Source organism: Macrobrachium rosenbergii, chromosome 19 (genome assembly GCF_040412425.1).
Source record: "Macrobrachium rosenbergii isolate ZJJX-2024 chromosome 19, ASM4041242v1, whole genome shotgun sequence".
NCBI lineage: Eukaryota > Metazoa > Arthropoda > Malacostraca > Decapoda > Palaemonidae > Macrobrachium > Macrobrachium rosenbergii.
The window spans coordinates 6,330,805-6,349,156 of NC_089759.1; the positions used below are offsets into that span (position 1 = coordinate 6,330,805).

At 37.1% G+C, this 18,352-nt stretch overlaps 1 protein-coding gene across 17 annotated transcripts in view; it reads left to right on the top strand.

Moving 5' to 3' along the window:
- The window catches only part of LOC136848589 (protein phosphatase 1 regulatory subunit 16A-like), a 174,776-nt gene that overhangs the window by 138,680 nt on the left and 17,744 nt on the right, over nt 1–18,352 (top strand). For 11 of the 17 annotated variants that reach the window (XM_067120939.1, XM_067120942.1, XM_067120945.1 and 8 more), the window contains one exon: nt 16,754–17,594. In XM_067120939.1, coding sequence (XP_066977040.1) covers nt 17,336–17,594 — 259 coding nt within the window. In that variant the 5' untranslated portion in view covers nt 16,754–17,335. Of the gene's footprint in view, nt 1–2,146; nt 2,315–2,490; nt 3,036–6,129; nt 6,745–16,753; nt 17,595–18,352 lie in introns of those variants that run through there. The other 6 variants (XM_067120951.1, XM_067120947.1, XM_067120940.1 and 3 more) reach the window with 6 other exon arrangements.

Consider the following 18,352-nt stretch of genomic DNA (forward strand, 5'->3'; position numbering starts at 1 on the left):
CCGCTAACAGAATCTCTGCTGTAAATTGAATATGGATGTGATTTAGTCGGGGCCAAACGATCAACCATGCAGAACCTCACCTTCGGTACATTTACCCGTGCGCGCCGCTCTTCTGCCGTGCGTGTTTTAAGTACTTACCAAGAGAGAGAGAGAGAGAGAGAGAGAGAGAGAGAGAGAGAGAGAGAGAGAGTGTGTGTTTGTGTGTCTATGTATGCGGGCTTCGCATGTGAGCATGAACAAGCTGTTCACATAATCCAGAAGAACAATCATAGATATTTTCTGGACGATCAGAGAGCCAGCTCGACGTGGAACGAACATAATATTATATAAGATTTATTCATTATCTCTGTTGTTTCCGGTCCCTGTAAAGGTTACCGAATTCTTGATTCTCGTAAACCTACGAGACTGCAGTGATAATTTTAGGCGCCATGCACTGTTTCCTTAATTTTTTCGTTACTCTTCTCAGTGACTGTGTATGTGAATATTTTTAGTTTTCTGAAAAGACAACTATTGTGCCGGCTTTGTCTGTCCGTCCGCACTTTTTCTGTCCACCCTCAGACTTTAAAAATTACTGAGGCTAGAGGGCTGCAAATTGGTATCTTGATCATCCACCCTCCAATCATCAAACATAACAAATTGCAGTCCTCTAGCCTGAGTTATTTTTATTTTATTTATTTAAGGTTAACGTTAGACATAATCATGCGTCTGGCAACGATATAGGCCAGGCCACCACCGGGCCGTGGTTAAAGTTTCATGGGCCGCGACTCATACAGCATTTTACCGAGACCACCGAGAGATAGATCTGTTTTCGATGGCCTTGATTGTACGATGTACAGAAAACTGGATTGCGCAGAAAAAACTTGTTTAATATTTGTTACTTACCTGTATTCACGTATTGTCTTCATATTACTTAAATTCCCTCTGTCACGTCCTCGTTTCTTCAAAACAAACTTTGCCTAATAAGTCAATCACCGTATGTTTTTGTTCCATGTGGCCACGCTGGTGTAAGATCTTGCTGAGTGCTAATGATAAGCAATAATAATAATGATATTACGAGTGATTCATCAGTAGGCAGCGATATTTCTGTATCCGACATTTCCTGGAAACTCTTCTGAAAAGGCGGAAGCAGGAGTTTCAAGTTCCAGTCGAAAGTTTCCACACGAACTTCCACGAGTCTCGACGATCCGGCAGATGATCTGTGAACGATGCTCCCAGAATTCCCTGGAACTGAGAGTAGACATGACTCTGTGATTTATCAGAACTGGAACAAGACGTTTGTCGTGGTAGACATACGGATAGAGACATAGCTTCAGTGGTGGTGGTAATTTTGTTTCTAATTAGCAATTTCTATGATTTCAGGTTATTTTAGTGACTTTCTATCATTTTTTAACCTTCCATGAAGCAGTGGTTCGTAAGAACTGGAACAAGGCTTTACAGAGACTTTCATATATAGAATTAGCTAACTTTCTATTTAACTATGTAGATATATAGATAGATAAAAATGAAGTAACTTTTTTTTAAGACAGGCATAAACATATAGCAGGAATAGTAGAGGGATATTTCTTATAAATCAACTCGTTTAAAAAAATGCTCAATAAGTATTCATTGAATATATATATATATATATATATATATATATATATATATATATATATATATATATATATATATATATATATATATATATATATGTTTATGTGTGTCTAGTTTGCTTTAATCTAACAACACTCCTGGAAAGAAAAAGGTACTGCTGTGGTAATAAATGATGCCATCTGATATAAGAAGTGAAAACAAGGAAGGCAGCAGAATGTGTGCAAAAGATGAGGAAAATATCTAGAGTGCCTGTGTGTCTGGTGTGATAAGAACTGAATGGGTGGGAAATATGGACTTACACAAAATTGATAGAAGGATTAGTGTAGGTGTAAGGTTGGGTCAGGATGTTTTGAAACGGTTTGGACCTGTGGGAAGAATGAGGATGCTGGGTTGGCGTAAAGGGTGAATAATTCAGTGTTAGTAGGGAGGAGGAGATGAATATCTAGGTTAACAGAGGTTAATAGCATTATTTGTAGATGTCTTCAATGTGTTGTTGATGAGATTTCTTGGCATGTACATAAAGCCTCTAATGCTATGGAAGTTTTCTACACAGGGATGAACCACGATTCAGCTGCTAAAGTATGAATGTGACAGTAACCATGATGTTTATTTCTCTGGAGCCACCCTCTGTTATTGGGAATTTTACAGCAGCAGCAGAGCAGCCTAAATACTCATCCATCTGACGTCTGATTAACCACATGTTACATATAATGATAGTTAGGTAATTATTCAGTGTGCCGACTTATTTTTTTTCATCTAAATAATGGTGAGCTTCGATAAGTAGTCTGCAATTTCCGTAAGTAACACACATAACTCTCTCATTATCCTTACAACGTTTAATATGTACTTAACATACTAAAGATATTAGTTTTTATCTTCACTCTTTATCTTTTACAGACGAGTGTGTGTAGGTATGCATATTTACGAATACACATCAGTAGATGATATGGTATTATCAGCATACATCTGTCAAGTGTGTATGTGTGCACGCGCGCAAGCTCATTTGTGGTTGCCAAGAAGAAGGTCTTTGGATGTTTCTACTGGAAAGACAAACTTGACCATAATTCAAAAATACACAGAAAACAATCGTATAGTGTTTAGTACATACGTGTAAACGGGACAGCTGCTAGTGTTCGTTTATGTAACTCTATGTCCTTCCCTCGACAGGTTAACAAAAAAAGAAATTCTCTTTGTTTAAAATACGTCCGTTGGAAACAGCGAGTCAGCTGAATTCCCTTCGGACTTCGTGTAGACTGTGATGTACGAAATATGTGAGGAGGAATTCGGTGTACCAGTTTTGTTTCTACCTACTTTGCCATGAGAGAAAGCTACGTACAGGCTTCTTGCTTCGTGGGTAAAATAGACGAAACCTGTGGCATCTTCCCTTGCAGCCTCCCAGAGGAGATGAAAGTGTCCGAAACCGAGGAATTCGTTCGAAGCAGGTATTGCTGCATATTTTGATACTTAAACTAACACATATTAAAAATAATGTAAGAAACAGTAAAATTAATCTACTATAGACCATTCACTATAATTTCTCTTTTCTTAATCAAGAAACAAAATTAATGTTCAACTTCGCCGGTGCCAGACGTAGCACAGGTGAGTGTCTCCTGTATGCGTCCCACCCCTTACATTTATGAATGATTACGCCTCCCAATTTGAACATTTCTCCCGGCTTTTTCGTGTCTCGTTTTTTATTGGCGTTCACATTGTAAAATAATATTACTCTGCGTCTTGTTAAAGTCAAAATCTATAATCACATTATGATATTTTGTCTCGAGAAAAGTGGCTTCAATGTTTAGAAGTCATGTACAGTATTTCCCGTAAGACCTCGAATTTTCGACTTGAATCCAGGATATTTCCCCGTTTTTTTTATTCTTACTGTGCAATGCTTAGGCCAAAACGTTAAATCTTGAATGCTTCCAAAAATATAATTTCAACGCTTTTCAATAAATGAGCTGCCGTGTATAAAAGCTCAGGTAAACCTGTTCTGTCAAAATCCACCTCACTGGATTATGACCGAGCCGCCCTTAGTGATACATTTTAGTGTGATGTCTTCAGAAATGCATTGAAATTACATGTTCATTTCCGGTGCGTTCATACCTGACATTCCTGGGACCACATAACGTTCCATTAGTGTTCTTGCTATTTTCTTTGTTTATGCAATGTACATTGTGAATCATATAAAGACTTGAAAGTAAATATTAAGAGATTTGGTAGTGGCAGATGACTTTTTTTCACTAAAACCATCTTATTTCAGTGAAGCAGACCAAAAAAAAAGGGAAATAGAATGTTTATTGAAGTAAAAAAAATTAATTTAGGTGCAATTAGCTGACAGTAGATCACGTACAGATATACAGGAAGGTGGTCAAGAAGTACGCGAGGGAGAAAAAAAAAGGTTAATGATTAATTTAATCAACGCATCTCAGAATGAAATACGCAAAGGAAAAAGTTAGTGTACGTTTGGAAATGCTTGTGGAAGTGACTATTGATGTAAGGCTGAATAGAAAGACACCAAGCAAAAGACTGAGAGGAGACTTGGGTTGTCTTTGGCAGTCAAGGTTGGAATGTATGATGAGTTGTTGAACCAACTCTCCTCTGTGGAAGTAAAGATTGGATATTCCAATGAAAGAAAATAGGTTGAAGCTGGTGAGATAGATTTTACGTTTAGTATGGCCTAAGAATAATTAAAAGGATGAGGAGAAATGTGGAGATACATAGAAGTAGTAAAGAGGAAAGAATAGGTGAATGGCTTAGTGAGTGTCAAAGGGTTTGACATACTGCTGATGAGCCCTTTTGTCGTAGAAGCTTCCAGCACCGAGCATTCGTCTACGATTTAGTAGCTACTTTTTGTGTGTATGTGTGTGTGTGTGTGTGTGTGAGAGAGAGAGAGAGAGAGAGAGAGAGAGAGAGAGAGAGAGAGAGAGAGAGAGAGAGAGAGAGAGTTACAGTACTAATGAAATCAGTTTGCCTCTGTGACTGCCTTGTCCTGTTTTCGACTTCAAATTGCTTTCATTGATCCTTGGTCCTGAATTCCCACGTCATCCTTTACAGTGTCCAATGTCCTTCACAAAAAAAAAAAAAAAAAAAACATTTGTAGTCTCGGTAAAGGCTGCTGGGGGGAGATACTACATGTTTTCAATCACTGGAGCACCAACAGAAATTACCAGTTCTAAATTCGTGTCCACGATGCTGGTTCTTGCATGGAATTGTGTGGCCTTTGAAGTGTGTATGTCTTGTTTTTCAATATGCTCGGTTGATCGGCCATGTGTGGTTTCAATAAAAATTGGCTTTTTCAAGAGCCTTGTTTGGATACTTAATGATATGATTTCTGTTGCCTGTGATCTTTAATAAAACACACAAGTACACGCATTATCTATCTATCTATCTAAATATCTATTTATATATCTAACTATTGAGATTCCAGCTGACACTTGATGGCTACATTGCATAAGTTAATTATCCACTTGTGTATCATAACCAAAGAGCATAGTTCAGCCCTGACTAGGGCGGATGCATTTCTCATATATAATTCCCATTGGGTGTAAGATATTCCCAATGTAGGGGAATTCGATATTAAGGGGTATTTATGAATATATTATATAGAAACTACGAAATTCCGAGGCACGATTTGAACCTACGCCTCATGGTGTAGTTCGAACCCAGATTCGAATCCTGGACGAGGATGGTGCAGTACTGCCTGATAAAATCCAACGTGCAACTGTTCACGTGAGCAGTGACAGGGTACCTGATAGCCAGTGGATTGTGGCGTTTAGCTGCTGAAGTATTTTCATGTTTCTCAACTTAATACACCGTTGGCAACTTAAATTTATATATGTGGATTGTCCATTCCATATAAAAATCTACTGTAATTAGTTCATAAAACGTATAATAATTAATTCTAAGTTCCATGTGAAAATGCTAGTAAATCCGAATATTTTTTTATTTAAACTAACAGGTGTTAATTGCCTTTCATTGGTCCCTATTTAAAGCAACCAATAAACTTTAGCTTATGTTGTCAAAGGGTAAGAGTATCCCTGGGTGCTTGAAGTGTCTGCTATACGAGAACAGTGGTGGTCTGTTCATTCAAGTGCTATTAATTACCAAATCAAAACACCCACGTCTGGTAAGATATCCTGCAAAGGTTTTGGCTTCACGTTTAATAATTTCTTCGTTTCGTTTAACTTATATGCAATGATTTTGATTCAGAGCGTACAACATGGAAGCAATGCCATTCGTATAGTCAATGTACTGTACAAGATTATGAATGCGATATTGTGAGGCAAAAAATGCATACTACTTTTAGAAGATTGCTCACAGGTATTATTTACTTGGAAAAAATCTGAATTTTTAAGACGTACTACACAAAAGGCCTCCGCTTGTGGCGATAACGGCATTTTTCGCGACGATAATGACTTGTAATTGTGACGTTAATTGTAGGAAACACAACTATTTTCTGCGAGTTGGAAGACCTACTTCAGCGAGGTGGAATATCTCCTCCCTTCGTCGCTGCCTCTGATTCGCTGTTGTTGTGTAGCAGCGTTAGTTATGATTCTGACTTCGTGAAGGTAACTCCACGCTACTGCTCTTAGTCGGTGTATGTTAAGAATCGTTGGGGAATTTTAACGCATCGGATGAGTGAATGTAGTAAATAAAGTGATTGCAGTGTAGTGGAATTGGTGCATTATCGTTTCGTGTAATTTATTGACGGTTAATTACGGCCATTAGAGTTAAAACAGGTGTTAGAGAGAGCTTTGTGTATCGGAAATTTCGCACAACAACAAAAGCGAAGAAGAAGAAGAAGAACCTGTCATGGGAGAACGAGTGAAACTATACGCAAGACTATTTTATAATAAAATTTATGACTTTATTTTGACATTTTGTAATAATTCTGTCCGTAACTGACAAAACCATTCCATTTTTCTCTGCATGTGTCCCTAGAAACAGCCGAATTCATGGAAGTGAATTTTACTGTAATATTTGTATATAGGATTTTAGGCCTACCGTGCGTACCCTAAGCCTAATCAAGTTGTAGGCCTAGACTATCCTGAATAAGAACAGGCTTGCCTTGTCTTTTCCCAAATTTGGGAGCCAGATACTAAATTCGAGAGACATAGGTCACTTCTTTCCCGTCGTTCATACGGCCGACATGTAAGTCCCTTTACTGTAGGCTTATTATCTGAGAATAGGCCTATTGTGGCGAAAGCGTAGACCTGTGGAGTGTGATTAGCATTAGATTTATATTTGGTAATTGTAAGCCGGCTGTCCGCGGTGAGGTAGCCTATGGCAATTGACGTTTTCCTATTTTATTTTACCTGCTGAACAAGAATTTAAAATAATATTGTGGCGGTTGGATGTAACTAAAATGTAATTGACTCTTGAAAACTGCACGTCAATACCAATGGGTCGCACACAGCTCAAGGGTAAATTACAGTTTAGCAGCAGCCGACCAGCAGAATATTACCTTAAACTCTTGAAAAGCAAGTAAAATAACATAGAAAAACATCAATTCCCATAGTCTAGCTCCACTACACACTATTCGAAGCTTTCGTAAATGGAAAACAAAACGTTACCATTTCTGCTTTCAACTTGGGTGGCCTCTATAGGTGGCCATTGCAGAATGGTGCTGCGCGCCTTATCTGCACTTTTTAAGATTCCTGGCAAGCTCCTATGTTCTGGCAAGAGGTAATATTCTTGTTCAGCAAGTAAAATAACATAGGAAAATGTCAAATTCGTCAATTGTCAGGGTCGCACAGCTCTGGCTAAACGCAGAAAACCAGCAGCTGCTGATCGGTGAACTGAAAGCTAGCGCATGCGTGTTAAGGCTTAGAATCAACAGTACTAGTAATGAATGAAAAGTGCCTTTGGAACGGCTCCCGCTATCCATTTATCCTCCCTTCTTTTTAGGCTTGTTTTTTGTGTTCCAAATGACATATATAACAGGAAATACAACAGTAAGGTACCCAAACCTTTTCCCAAGTTATTTACCCCACCCAAAACTCCGAATTCCCAATGGGTCCCCCTTACTGTTAGCTATTCTCAAAAGGGTTTTACCCCACCCAAGACTGCGATTCCCAACGGGTTCCCTTTACCGTTGGCTACAGTTCTAAGGCAATTTACAGCTTAATTACATTTGACCGCCAAAATATTACTTTAAATTCTTGTTTAGCAGGTAAAGTTCTATAGAAAATAGTCAACTGCCATAGCCTAGCTCACTGTGGACAGCCGGCTTAGATCTACCTTATATTTAGTTTATTTAATTTACGCATTGATAAGCGGGCATTGAAGGTCAGTAAGGATGGAGGACGTATTCCTGTAACAATTGGTCAAATAGGCCTAAACCTGATGTCTTATTTTATATACCTGTCTGATTTGTAAATAAGCCATAGGCTTATGAATACTAAGGTTGATATGGTATATTTTTGGCTGTTCAGGCATTGGCAACCTTTTGGCAACTGGGTGTCTCATGATACTCCATAAAGGTGATGTGGAATAGGCAAGAAAACAGTCTTACCTTTTCTCCACAGCAATTTTGTTGCCATAAGGAATGGTAAAGGGCCTACCCAACAATTTCTTTATGTTTTTCCTAATTTTTATTCAATGAGTTTGATAAAGAGCTTATAATTGGGCCTACCGACACAGTTGTATTTGAGGTAAAACTTCTTGTACTTCTGTTTTTGTTTGCGTTTATGATATTTACAGTCTTTTTGTTCATGTTTTTACGTTCATCCCCAAGGGGGCTTGTACAGAACATGGTTATTTTTCGGAAGACTCCAGCCAGCCATTTCAGAAGGTTCCAGATAGCCATTTTTGCATGAAAAAGCATTTTGGGTTTTTCATGCAAAAACGGCTAGGAAATGATAGGGCACTAAAAGAACCTGAAAATACCAACCTAATGTAACCTAGGGGTATATACTGGTTACAATTTTGCCATATTAGCTACGGAGGGAGGTGGGGGGCCAGTATTGTTTTACCTTATAAGTCTTAATATGATTAATTATTTTTCTCTCTTGTTAAGTATTTGTGAAGGTTATGTATTGGGAAGAAATGTTTTGTTTTGATGTGCTTTACCCAAGAAAAATATAAATTATAATGTGGGAGGTGGCTGGAGTCTCCTGAAAAATAACCCAGAACATTGTGCCTTGTGCCTATATTGCGCTGAAACGGATAGTTACCAAACCAGGGGGGTGCAGTAGTAATCTTCAGTTTTACTGTATGTGAACCCGATGGTAGTTTTCAGAATGATAGGTCCAGGCTCTTAACACTGCCTCTGAGAGGGAGCTTAGTCCATGTTTCTTATGTTCAGTGTTACTTGGAGGGATCCAGGGGTGGCGAAGTTAGGTTGGGACATGCATTTTAGGAAAGTTTAGGCTTTTTCTTCGGCAAAACCTATGTCCGTCGTTCTCAACAGGGTCCGAAACTGACTTTGTGTGTACTGCCTTTGACATTCAAAGCATGTAAGCTTAACTAATACATACGCTTCTAGTTGCCTTGAGCTGGAATGTTACACTGTATAACTAATTACTATTTATTACACTTATCTAAAAAAAAATCTAAAAGTTTCTTCGCAATACACCTAAGAAAGGTGACATAAGTGACTCACTTCACCCTGTCCAGTTTTCAGGCTTTTGTCATTGTGGCTTATCATTCATGAAATCCAAATAGAATTCATTATACTGTACAGTATTAATATCTGTAATTCAGCCATTTAAACCCCTCAGTTTGAAAGAAGTAACAGAAGGTAATGGGAAATACAGAAAGAGGAGATGAGTTATTATAAAAACATAAATTAACAAATTATTAGATAAATAAATGAAAATTAAGGAAAATATTTAAAATACAAGTTGAACTGTATTAAGGTAGCAATGCATTGCATCTTCACTTGAACTTTTGAAGTTCCAGTTGCATGACATCCTCTGGGAGGCTGTACCACAGTTCAGCAATGCGAGGAATAAAGGACCTCTGGAACTGAGAAGTTCGACAGCAAGGCACATTTATTTCATATTGGTGCTGCTGTTCAGCGAATCTGGTTGCTCTGTATACAATGCATGCCTGTCGAAAGGTTAGAAATTCAGTTGCTGAAGGAATGGTAAGGGTAAGTCATTGATTTACCGGATATTGACAGCAGTAGTATTCTGTAATAGGGTCCACTTCAAGGTATCATTTTAACATTTTTCTTTTGCAAAACCGTTATTCAAAGTAAGACTGCTGGTGAATTCTTTATATATACAGATGTTTAATAAGAATATTCTAACTTAGCACATTGGATTATTACCATGTACAGGGTAATTGGTTAAATGGATGGATATAACAGAAATGCACAAAGTACCACTCTGATATTCACATAGGTGTGAGATATGCACCTGATAGTGATGTTCCAAATACCTTTAAAATGGAATTTGTTACATATAAACCCTGTTGAGGGATACCACTTACCAACTCAAACCCATTTTAACATGGTTCAGGAAACTGTGCATTGAAATTGAAGATTAAGTAAAACACTGGGAGAAGTGCATTTATTGTGTCTGTTATCACCATAGGAATTGAATTCACTGGAAAACCAGTGAAAACTGCTACCATCCACAGTCAACTAATTGGCTGGAGTCACCTCATTATTATGCAGGTAGAGCACAGTATGAAACGTACATAGTCATGCTCAGTATTTGCAGAAGAAAGCACCCATGACCTACTGTAAGAATATTTTGCAGTTTCTAATATTATTGACTGCTAAATATTTCCAGTATTGCCAACTTATTAGTAGGTATTAGGGTGAGGGTTATTGGATCTACCATAAGACTTATTGATTAGCTGATCTCATATCACTTGTGTTCCGTGGTTTGCTATCAGTAACATTGTACTTAATCATTTTGAACATTTGACAGTACTTTATGACTTGAATCATTGTTTTTAAACAGTAATGCATAAAAATAGGAATATCTAGTGCTGTCTTGAAAACTAGTTATTGATCCAAAGGGTATCTCTAGGAATTTAGGTACCAGTATGAATGTGATGAGGCTCAGGTCTTCTATCATTTTGTGAAACCTGTATTCTTCTGTAGACGTCAGCGGATTTCCTGGATGTGTAGCTTATACTTTAAGTCAAGATCACTAGAAGAATGTTTTCTTTTTTTAACAGTGGCTTTCTTCTATAAACTTTATTTCAACAGGGAACCTCCATTAGTGTTTGAGCCCTAAAGTGATTGCATGGTACTCACTTGTGGAGCATGAGCATTCACATTCTGTAGGGGTGCCATGTTGTCACACTTGCAGTCCTATACATTCTGTACTGTTAAATTGTGATAAGGTCTTTCTGCTCTTAAGATTAAAAGAGCTTGGAATACAACTTTTAAAGTGCTGTTTACCATTGCCCCTGTAGGCTATTTCTGACTTGCTTCTGGTTTGGATGGAGTCTCCTGACTAATTCTTGAGAGGTTTTAGAGAAATTTTCAAGGAAAGAAATAGGTAAGTGAGGTTGTAGATCTGTATTTGTTGTGAATTGGTCAAGCTTCAGCCTCACTTTTCTCCACAAGCTGCCCAAGGTCTCCTATCCCTTGAAAGATATATTCCCTCACATCTGTCATTTTACTTGACAAAATAAGAGCTGTCACTCTCACACCTGGATATGAGCTGGATTGAGATAGATGATAAACTTGCCAGTGAAGCACATCACATTACTGTAGTTGTCTATTCAGAGAAATTTAAAACTACACCAGCAACATTTCCTTCAAGGTTATCACGATGCTTAAATTGATTTTAGTCCTTTAACCAAGTGGTTTAAATTCATGACTCTTAATCCCAGTTTTGTTAAACATTCATGTAACAGATATTGTCATCATTTATAACTGTTGTACTCCAAATGTAACTCAGAAATAATCATGTTAACCAGATTATTAGAAGACTTAAAACATTTTCTGTTTTAGTCAGTCAGATGAGCAGTTTTAGAAGAAAAGGAACTTTTGGATGACCAGATACCTTGAATATTTTTTCCAGTGGTAAACATTAACTAGAAGCCATATAGTGTGTATATCTCTGTGATGGTTCTGGGAATATTACGATCACAGTTCATTGGTTGATCTTTTGCCTATTTTACTGGAATACTGTAGCTAACTGATGAAAATTCTTTTAGCTAGAATATTTAAATTTATATTTCAAACCTGTGGCCAATGGAACAAAAAGAAATCATTAGAAAATTTTACGGTAACCTTCTTAACTATGTTCCCCTTGATAACATTCTTCCTTTTTAAATTTTTGGTTCCTTCTAGGATTAAAGATTTTGAAGAGAAATATAAGACTCATGTCTCCTCACACCACTACTCTTTATCTTTCAGGATATATATTGTTTGTGTTCTTGCTAGTAATCTGTTATTTACTATCAGCTCTTGTCAGACCACCATTAACTTCTTGTATCTAACACCTGAGCAGTGTTCTTAGCTAGGATAAGTTTTGACCTGATTCATATAATTAAGACTATAATACAGTATTCTGTATTGTGTTATGTAGTATAGAATGATTGTAATAAAAAAATTAGGGTTGTTTTCCTATCCAGTGAGGTTTGCCAGCACTTGATCTGCTTTTTTGTTATAGTATTATAGTAATTCGTCTAAAGTTATTTGAAAAAGGATAATGAAGTTTGGTTTGCTGTTTTCCTTTTTCTTTATAAGTACATGCTTGCTTTAGGTTTGATCTATACTAGGTGTTGATTGATAGGTTACTATTTTATTATTTTGTGTAATGTCATATGTAAAGAAAAAGATCTGGTGAAAGATATCACATACTTGAATGCATACTCTGTTAGTTAAGCCACTAATAATTTGGTGATTATAAAAGTAGATTATAGTGAATATGAAATACTGATACTGATTCCCATTTACTTGAAGTGGCTGGGTGTAACTATTGTCTCAAAATCAAGGCTTTACCTTAACTGTCCTTGCAGTTCATGCTAACCTCTTACAGATATAGAGTAGTATGTCCTTTACACACAATATAGTTTTAATAGTTACGGATCATTTGTCAATCTATTTGGATTGCTGTCTGTGGTTCCCTTAATTAAGGTGTTCTTGTTTTGAATAAGGAGCTGTTAGTTAGCCCGATACTCAGAGGTTTATTTTATGGCTGATTTACATGATATTTATGTGTGTAACTTTTTTAATATTCCTCATCATGTACAGCACTCATTAACAAGGTTTTGTTTTTATCCTTTATGCAAGAAGGATTTCCATTGAATATCTCATTACTTTGTGAGTGTATTGCATCCAGTTTTCTTCAAGTATATTATGCAACATATTTTAGTTGCTAACAAGCATAACTTCATGTACTATTGTTGTTTTACATTTGCATGAAATTTATCATTTGTAGGGGTGTAAATCTCATCCACTTTGCTTCAACTCTCTCTCTCTCTCTCTCTCTCTCTCTCTCTCTCTCTCTCTCTCTCTCTCTCTCTCTCTCTCTCTCTCTCTCTCTGTGTGTGTGTGTGTGTGTGTATCCATGGTACAATGTAAGAAAACATTTGCCTTGCTCCTAGTTTGGTAAATCAGGAATCTTTTCTGTACATACTCAATTTAGTAACAAGCTGCAGGTAGCCATGCTGACCCTGAGCATGAGGAAGGTTAGTATGCAGTATATGGACATGATGTCAGAGTGGGAGGTGCTTGGAATTCAAGTGTGCAAAGTATCAAACAGTTGTGCTGGAATGCAAGGAGTTCTGAGGATGTTTAGTAATAGGTTTTCTTCCATTAATTTGAAAGTTCACTATGTTATCATACTCGTTTTTCTTTGTCACAAGTTATAGAAATATATTTTTTTATTTTTTCCCTTTGATACAATGAAATATTTCTTATACGTTCAGTTAAAACTGTAAGTTACTCAATTACAGTACTGTTTATCTCTTTGAGATGGTGATTTTCCCCATAGCTGCAATATAGCCTAATGCATTTTATAAGATAATAATATTGGATTTAGTTTTTTTTATTGTTTTATTATGCATCATTCCAAAGTTTTGCTAAGGGCTTGTGAGGGGTGATGGGTTTTGTTGTATGTGCATGTTCTTTAGGGTGATGTTTTCACGCAAATTATAGTCTTTTCCTATTCTTATTTCTGTTAAACCTGGTATAGTAAGTGGAAATATTTACCTGAAACTGAAGTAACCATTTATAGGGTATCACCCCTGTGCATTTAGTGGAGATGAATGCCCTTGATAGATGGAAGCCACTACTGACAACTAATAGTGGTTGCTTTGAGTTTGGTTTGTTTGCTTAATGTATGAAAGTATCTAAGAAATTAGAATTCATTAACATTCATGTGTTGTAACTGAAGGAATGTTGTGTAAAAAAAAAACCTGTTTCTCTCATCAAAGGCCAGAGTACAGTGGATTGATTACTCAGTTACAGAAAATGCTGCCAAACATCTGGGAAAAGTGACTGCTTATGATGGTCATGAGATGGGCTTTGATTTGCAGGCAAGTATAGTGATGCTCAATCTGTTAGGGCTATAGTCGCAGAGCTTATACAGGCCCTGTTCCATTTGCTCATGCAGAGTACAAAATAAAAACTCTTCAGATTCCATTTGGAAGACTTGAAGAGTTCACTCTTGAAGGCATTGATACAGTTTGGATCGCAGTGAATGGTAGAGAGTTCTTGAAACTTGAGATGTTAAAGACATATTTCCTTTGTCCGGTATCTTAGCATGCTAATAGTGCCGTCAGATTCCGTAAAATGCCTGTGGGATTGACACCATACTTTTTTATATCATGCATGTCAGCTCTGGCAACCACAACTGGACCCTGCAGACATTACGCATCAAGTGAGGGTCTTTCTCAATACCAGATATGAAACTGCATAAGTACAAGTAACAAAACTAGGGTTGTTAATGATAAATACAAATCAAAGATCCTAACAGTAGTGATAATAATTGCATTGCTTGTTTTTCCAAGCAATTATACTATTAATAATATAACAAAGTGAATTCATGAAAGATTGGCAATTGTGATGAATATGAGCATAGAGAACCACAAGCTCTGGGGATTGAGATTGCAGATGTGTTTTGACGCAAAAAAATAACAATTCTGTTACTTTGGGCACCAAGCTTGAATGCACACTCGGGGGGAGAGGGAGATCCTTATGTTTTAAGAGTACCAATCAGAAGTCAGTTACTGGTGTGCAGTATTTTTTGTAGGGTTAAAGTTTCATAGAGACATGATTCGTTTCTTTGCGATTTCACAAAAATTTTAATCAACCATTCGCAGAAGCATCAGCTAGTCTGAGTGGCGGGTATTTTCTTCCCTGACTTTTCTCTCCCGTGGTCATGCAGTAGAAAGACTGGTCCAGTTGTAGGAGGTCAGTGATAGGGAGGATTATGAGGGGATTGGTGAGAATTTGTTCTTCCTCTGTCCCACCTTATGAAACCTTTTGGATCATATTTAGAATGGTAATGAAATTTTTTAGTGTTAGGCAACGATCTGTAGTTGATGATGTTGAATTAGAGGTTGTGATGTTTGGAGGGCAAACGACATACTGTGCTTTAAAACACCCATCCATTGGCTGGTGAAGGCATTGATACAGATGCAGCTCAGCTGAGGCCGAGTTGTTTTGTCTCTACAGATAGTTAAGACTTCTCATCAGCCAAAAGAAGCTAATACTAACTCCCTCACAGGGAATTCTGTATTTCATCCTGCACAATAGTCAGACATTGAGGATGATGGTAATTGTACTGTCATTGCTTACAATTGCTAAGGACAAATTCTTTGTGATACAGTTTACCCTTTCAGTTCATATTTTGGGAATGGGACCATGGCATGTAGCCAAATATAATCTTTGTGGAGTCCCTTGTGTTATAGTATCCAGACAAAGGACACTAATTGTACCTCAGCCCAAGTCATCATCAGGTTGTCCATGACATCTCTGCCTATTTAATGTTATTCAATGGTCTTAGGCTGGAGTCAGTGTTGCCTTGCCAACTCCTTACAGGTAATATAAAGCCAACATCCTTATTCCTGTGGGAGGGTTAAATGCAGCAGTAGTACCTTGTTGTAGGTGGGTAGAAATGTCTTTCCAAGAGGCTTACAGGATTGACTGAACAAATTTTCTTCAAAACAAAGGATGACAAGTGGAAGATGAAGCTTAAAGAGTTGATTAACATTTTCAGAAGAAACCACAAGACCTGGATTGAAAGTAAGAAAGTAGAAGCCATATAAATAGGGGATAGAGAGATAAAACAAGAGCCTATGTTATGCTAAAGTGTGCAGTGCATGGCTTACTTTACGCAGTAGCTGTCGTAGGGGCACCTTTCTGTTTTATTTGACTTCTTTTTTAGCTTTCAATGAACCAGGTGCCTGGAACACTATGTTCCTTAACCTTTCCTACACAGTCCCATGGGTTTTATCCAGCATAGCAAAGAAGTTGGGTTTGAAGTCTTTCCCTCATCAGTGGATTAGCTTACTCAGGCATGTGTGACTCATGAGAAAGGTTTAGTTGTTTAACCAATAGGGTGGCACCATGTACAGTGCACTTTTGTGTGGCATGCAGTACAGTATGTGGTAAATATTCTTTTCAGTGCCCTTTTTGCCCCAGCTGCATTACTTTCTGCATATTATTGTCATCCATTCCCTTTGGTCTCTTCCCACCTAGCTGTCAAACTTTACACTACTCCAGTGTTTTCCCTTTTATTCAAAAACAAAATGGCTGGACTTACGAGTGTCTGGAAATGTGATTTTATGATCTTGTCCAACTAATTTATATAATAATACAGTTGTATAAGAGTGCTTTCCTTAGCTTAAAAATAATTTAATGTAGTCTGCTATTTAATCTCAAGATTTGATTCTCAGCAACCCACATTACTAAAGATTTTGTGTGCATGCCATTTAGCAATTTCTTCAGTTTTTGGTGGTCTTTATGGCACATGTAAAGTGAGTTTGGTGAAAGAATTAGAATTTTGCATAAGAGTTTTAGATATAGGCTATAGGCTATTGGTAGTAAGCCTAGGTAAACAGTACATAGACTATTTGCTGATAATTTGTATATTTCAAGAAGTTGTTTTGTGCATAAATTTATTTACCATGCACCTTTGTGGTTGGTTATGCATTTTTATCATGTTAGTTTAAAAATTAATTGTAATGAAGTCTTCAGAAAATTTTTACCATTGTTTAACAAATATATATTTCTTTACAGGTCACTGATCTAAATTTCAGACTGTGTATTTAAAAGTAGTTGGCATCTTAAGAATTATGTAAGATGGAAGTCTCAAACTGCCTTAGCTGGACTCTAAGCAGCAAGCGATATCCACACTGCTACCAATGGATTTTTAGAAACATATTATTTGTTTATACCTCAGTGAAGTATTAATAAGTTGGAAAATCATGTGATGAAACAGGACAAGTAATTTAGATTTTTTTTTAAGTTGGACCTTGTGAACTGGTGATGAATGAAGGAGATGTGATTTAATGGTAAAGTTTATCCTTAATGGGCATGTTATTGTCAATAACTCTACCTTATTCGTACCTTGCATCATTGTGCCTTATCTCGAGTGGGCAATTAAGCATACCATCAGCAATAATGATTAGTGTAAGTTGTCCTTTTTTGTTGCCTACTTGATTTCTCTCCTAGAGAGTTCGTGAAGGGATGAAAGAATTTGTCCTGCAGCGGTGGTGATTCATTACTGTGATAGAAATCAAGCATTCCAGGGTACAACCTATACATTCCAAAATAGTGGTAAGTCTAGTCCGTCGTCAGTCACACAACAAAAGTGTCACAATGGATCACAGTGAGCTCATAGCCGAAATGGCTTACATCGAAAAGCTGTCGACTCAAGAGCGGCTGAAGCTGGCGAGGAGGAGACGCATGCAGCAGATGAAGAAGTACACTCAGAAAGAGAAAGAAGTAGCTGGGTCCAAAAAAGAAAAGACAGCACAAAATGAAGCTCAAAAAAGAAGACGGGAGAATGGCAAGAAAGTTTGCTTTATCAGCAACGTTATGTTGCTAGAAGCTGCAGCGCGCAACGATATTGATGAAGGTGAGTATTGAGCATTGTATTAGATACCTGATCATTCAGTATTTATGGTTGATGTGTATTCATGATATCCTTCATTTTAGGGCTGGAAAAATAAAAATTTTTAAATAGCTGTCATTAGTAATACAGTATTTTCTGCTAGTAGGTAAGGTCATACCTTTATCATTCAAGTTTTTATGAATATTTGTAATAGAAACTGTACTGAAATACTGTACACATAATGGGAATATGGAGGAACAAAATACACTGACTGCCACCAAATTAAAGCTTCCTTGTTCTTGGTGATGACCAATGGTGTACTTTGGTAGATGAGATCTTTTGTTAGATGAAAGGGATGTCACTGCATTTAGTGTTGTCAAGGAAGGTCTCTCCAATACTACTATTATTCTCTTTGCCGTAGTAATTCTAAGTTGCTGTGATTTCACAAACCTTAGGCCATTCAGTATTTACTAGATGTGAGTACTGTAATTGGAGATCAGTATTTGGTAAAGTTCCAATTCACTATTACTGTTATGGTGATGCTCTTGACAATTATTTGAAAATTAACAAAGTTGCTATATTGAGTATTTGCCTCCCAAATTGCCTTTGACATTTTTGAAGCAGCTGTGATTGAGCTGGCAGTTAAGTGGTTAGTTTCCAGCCCCTAGTAGTTGCTCCATACTACATAGGTAGTTTTGCCAATGAGAGAAATTTTTTTATTTGGTTTTGGTCTGCTAGCTGAGATTGACATGGGAAAGGCATTTGTAAAAAATTTATTTGTA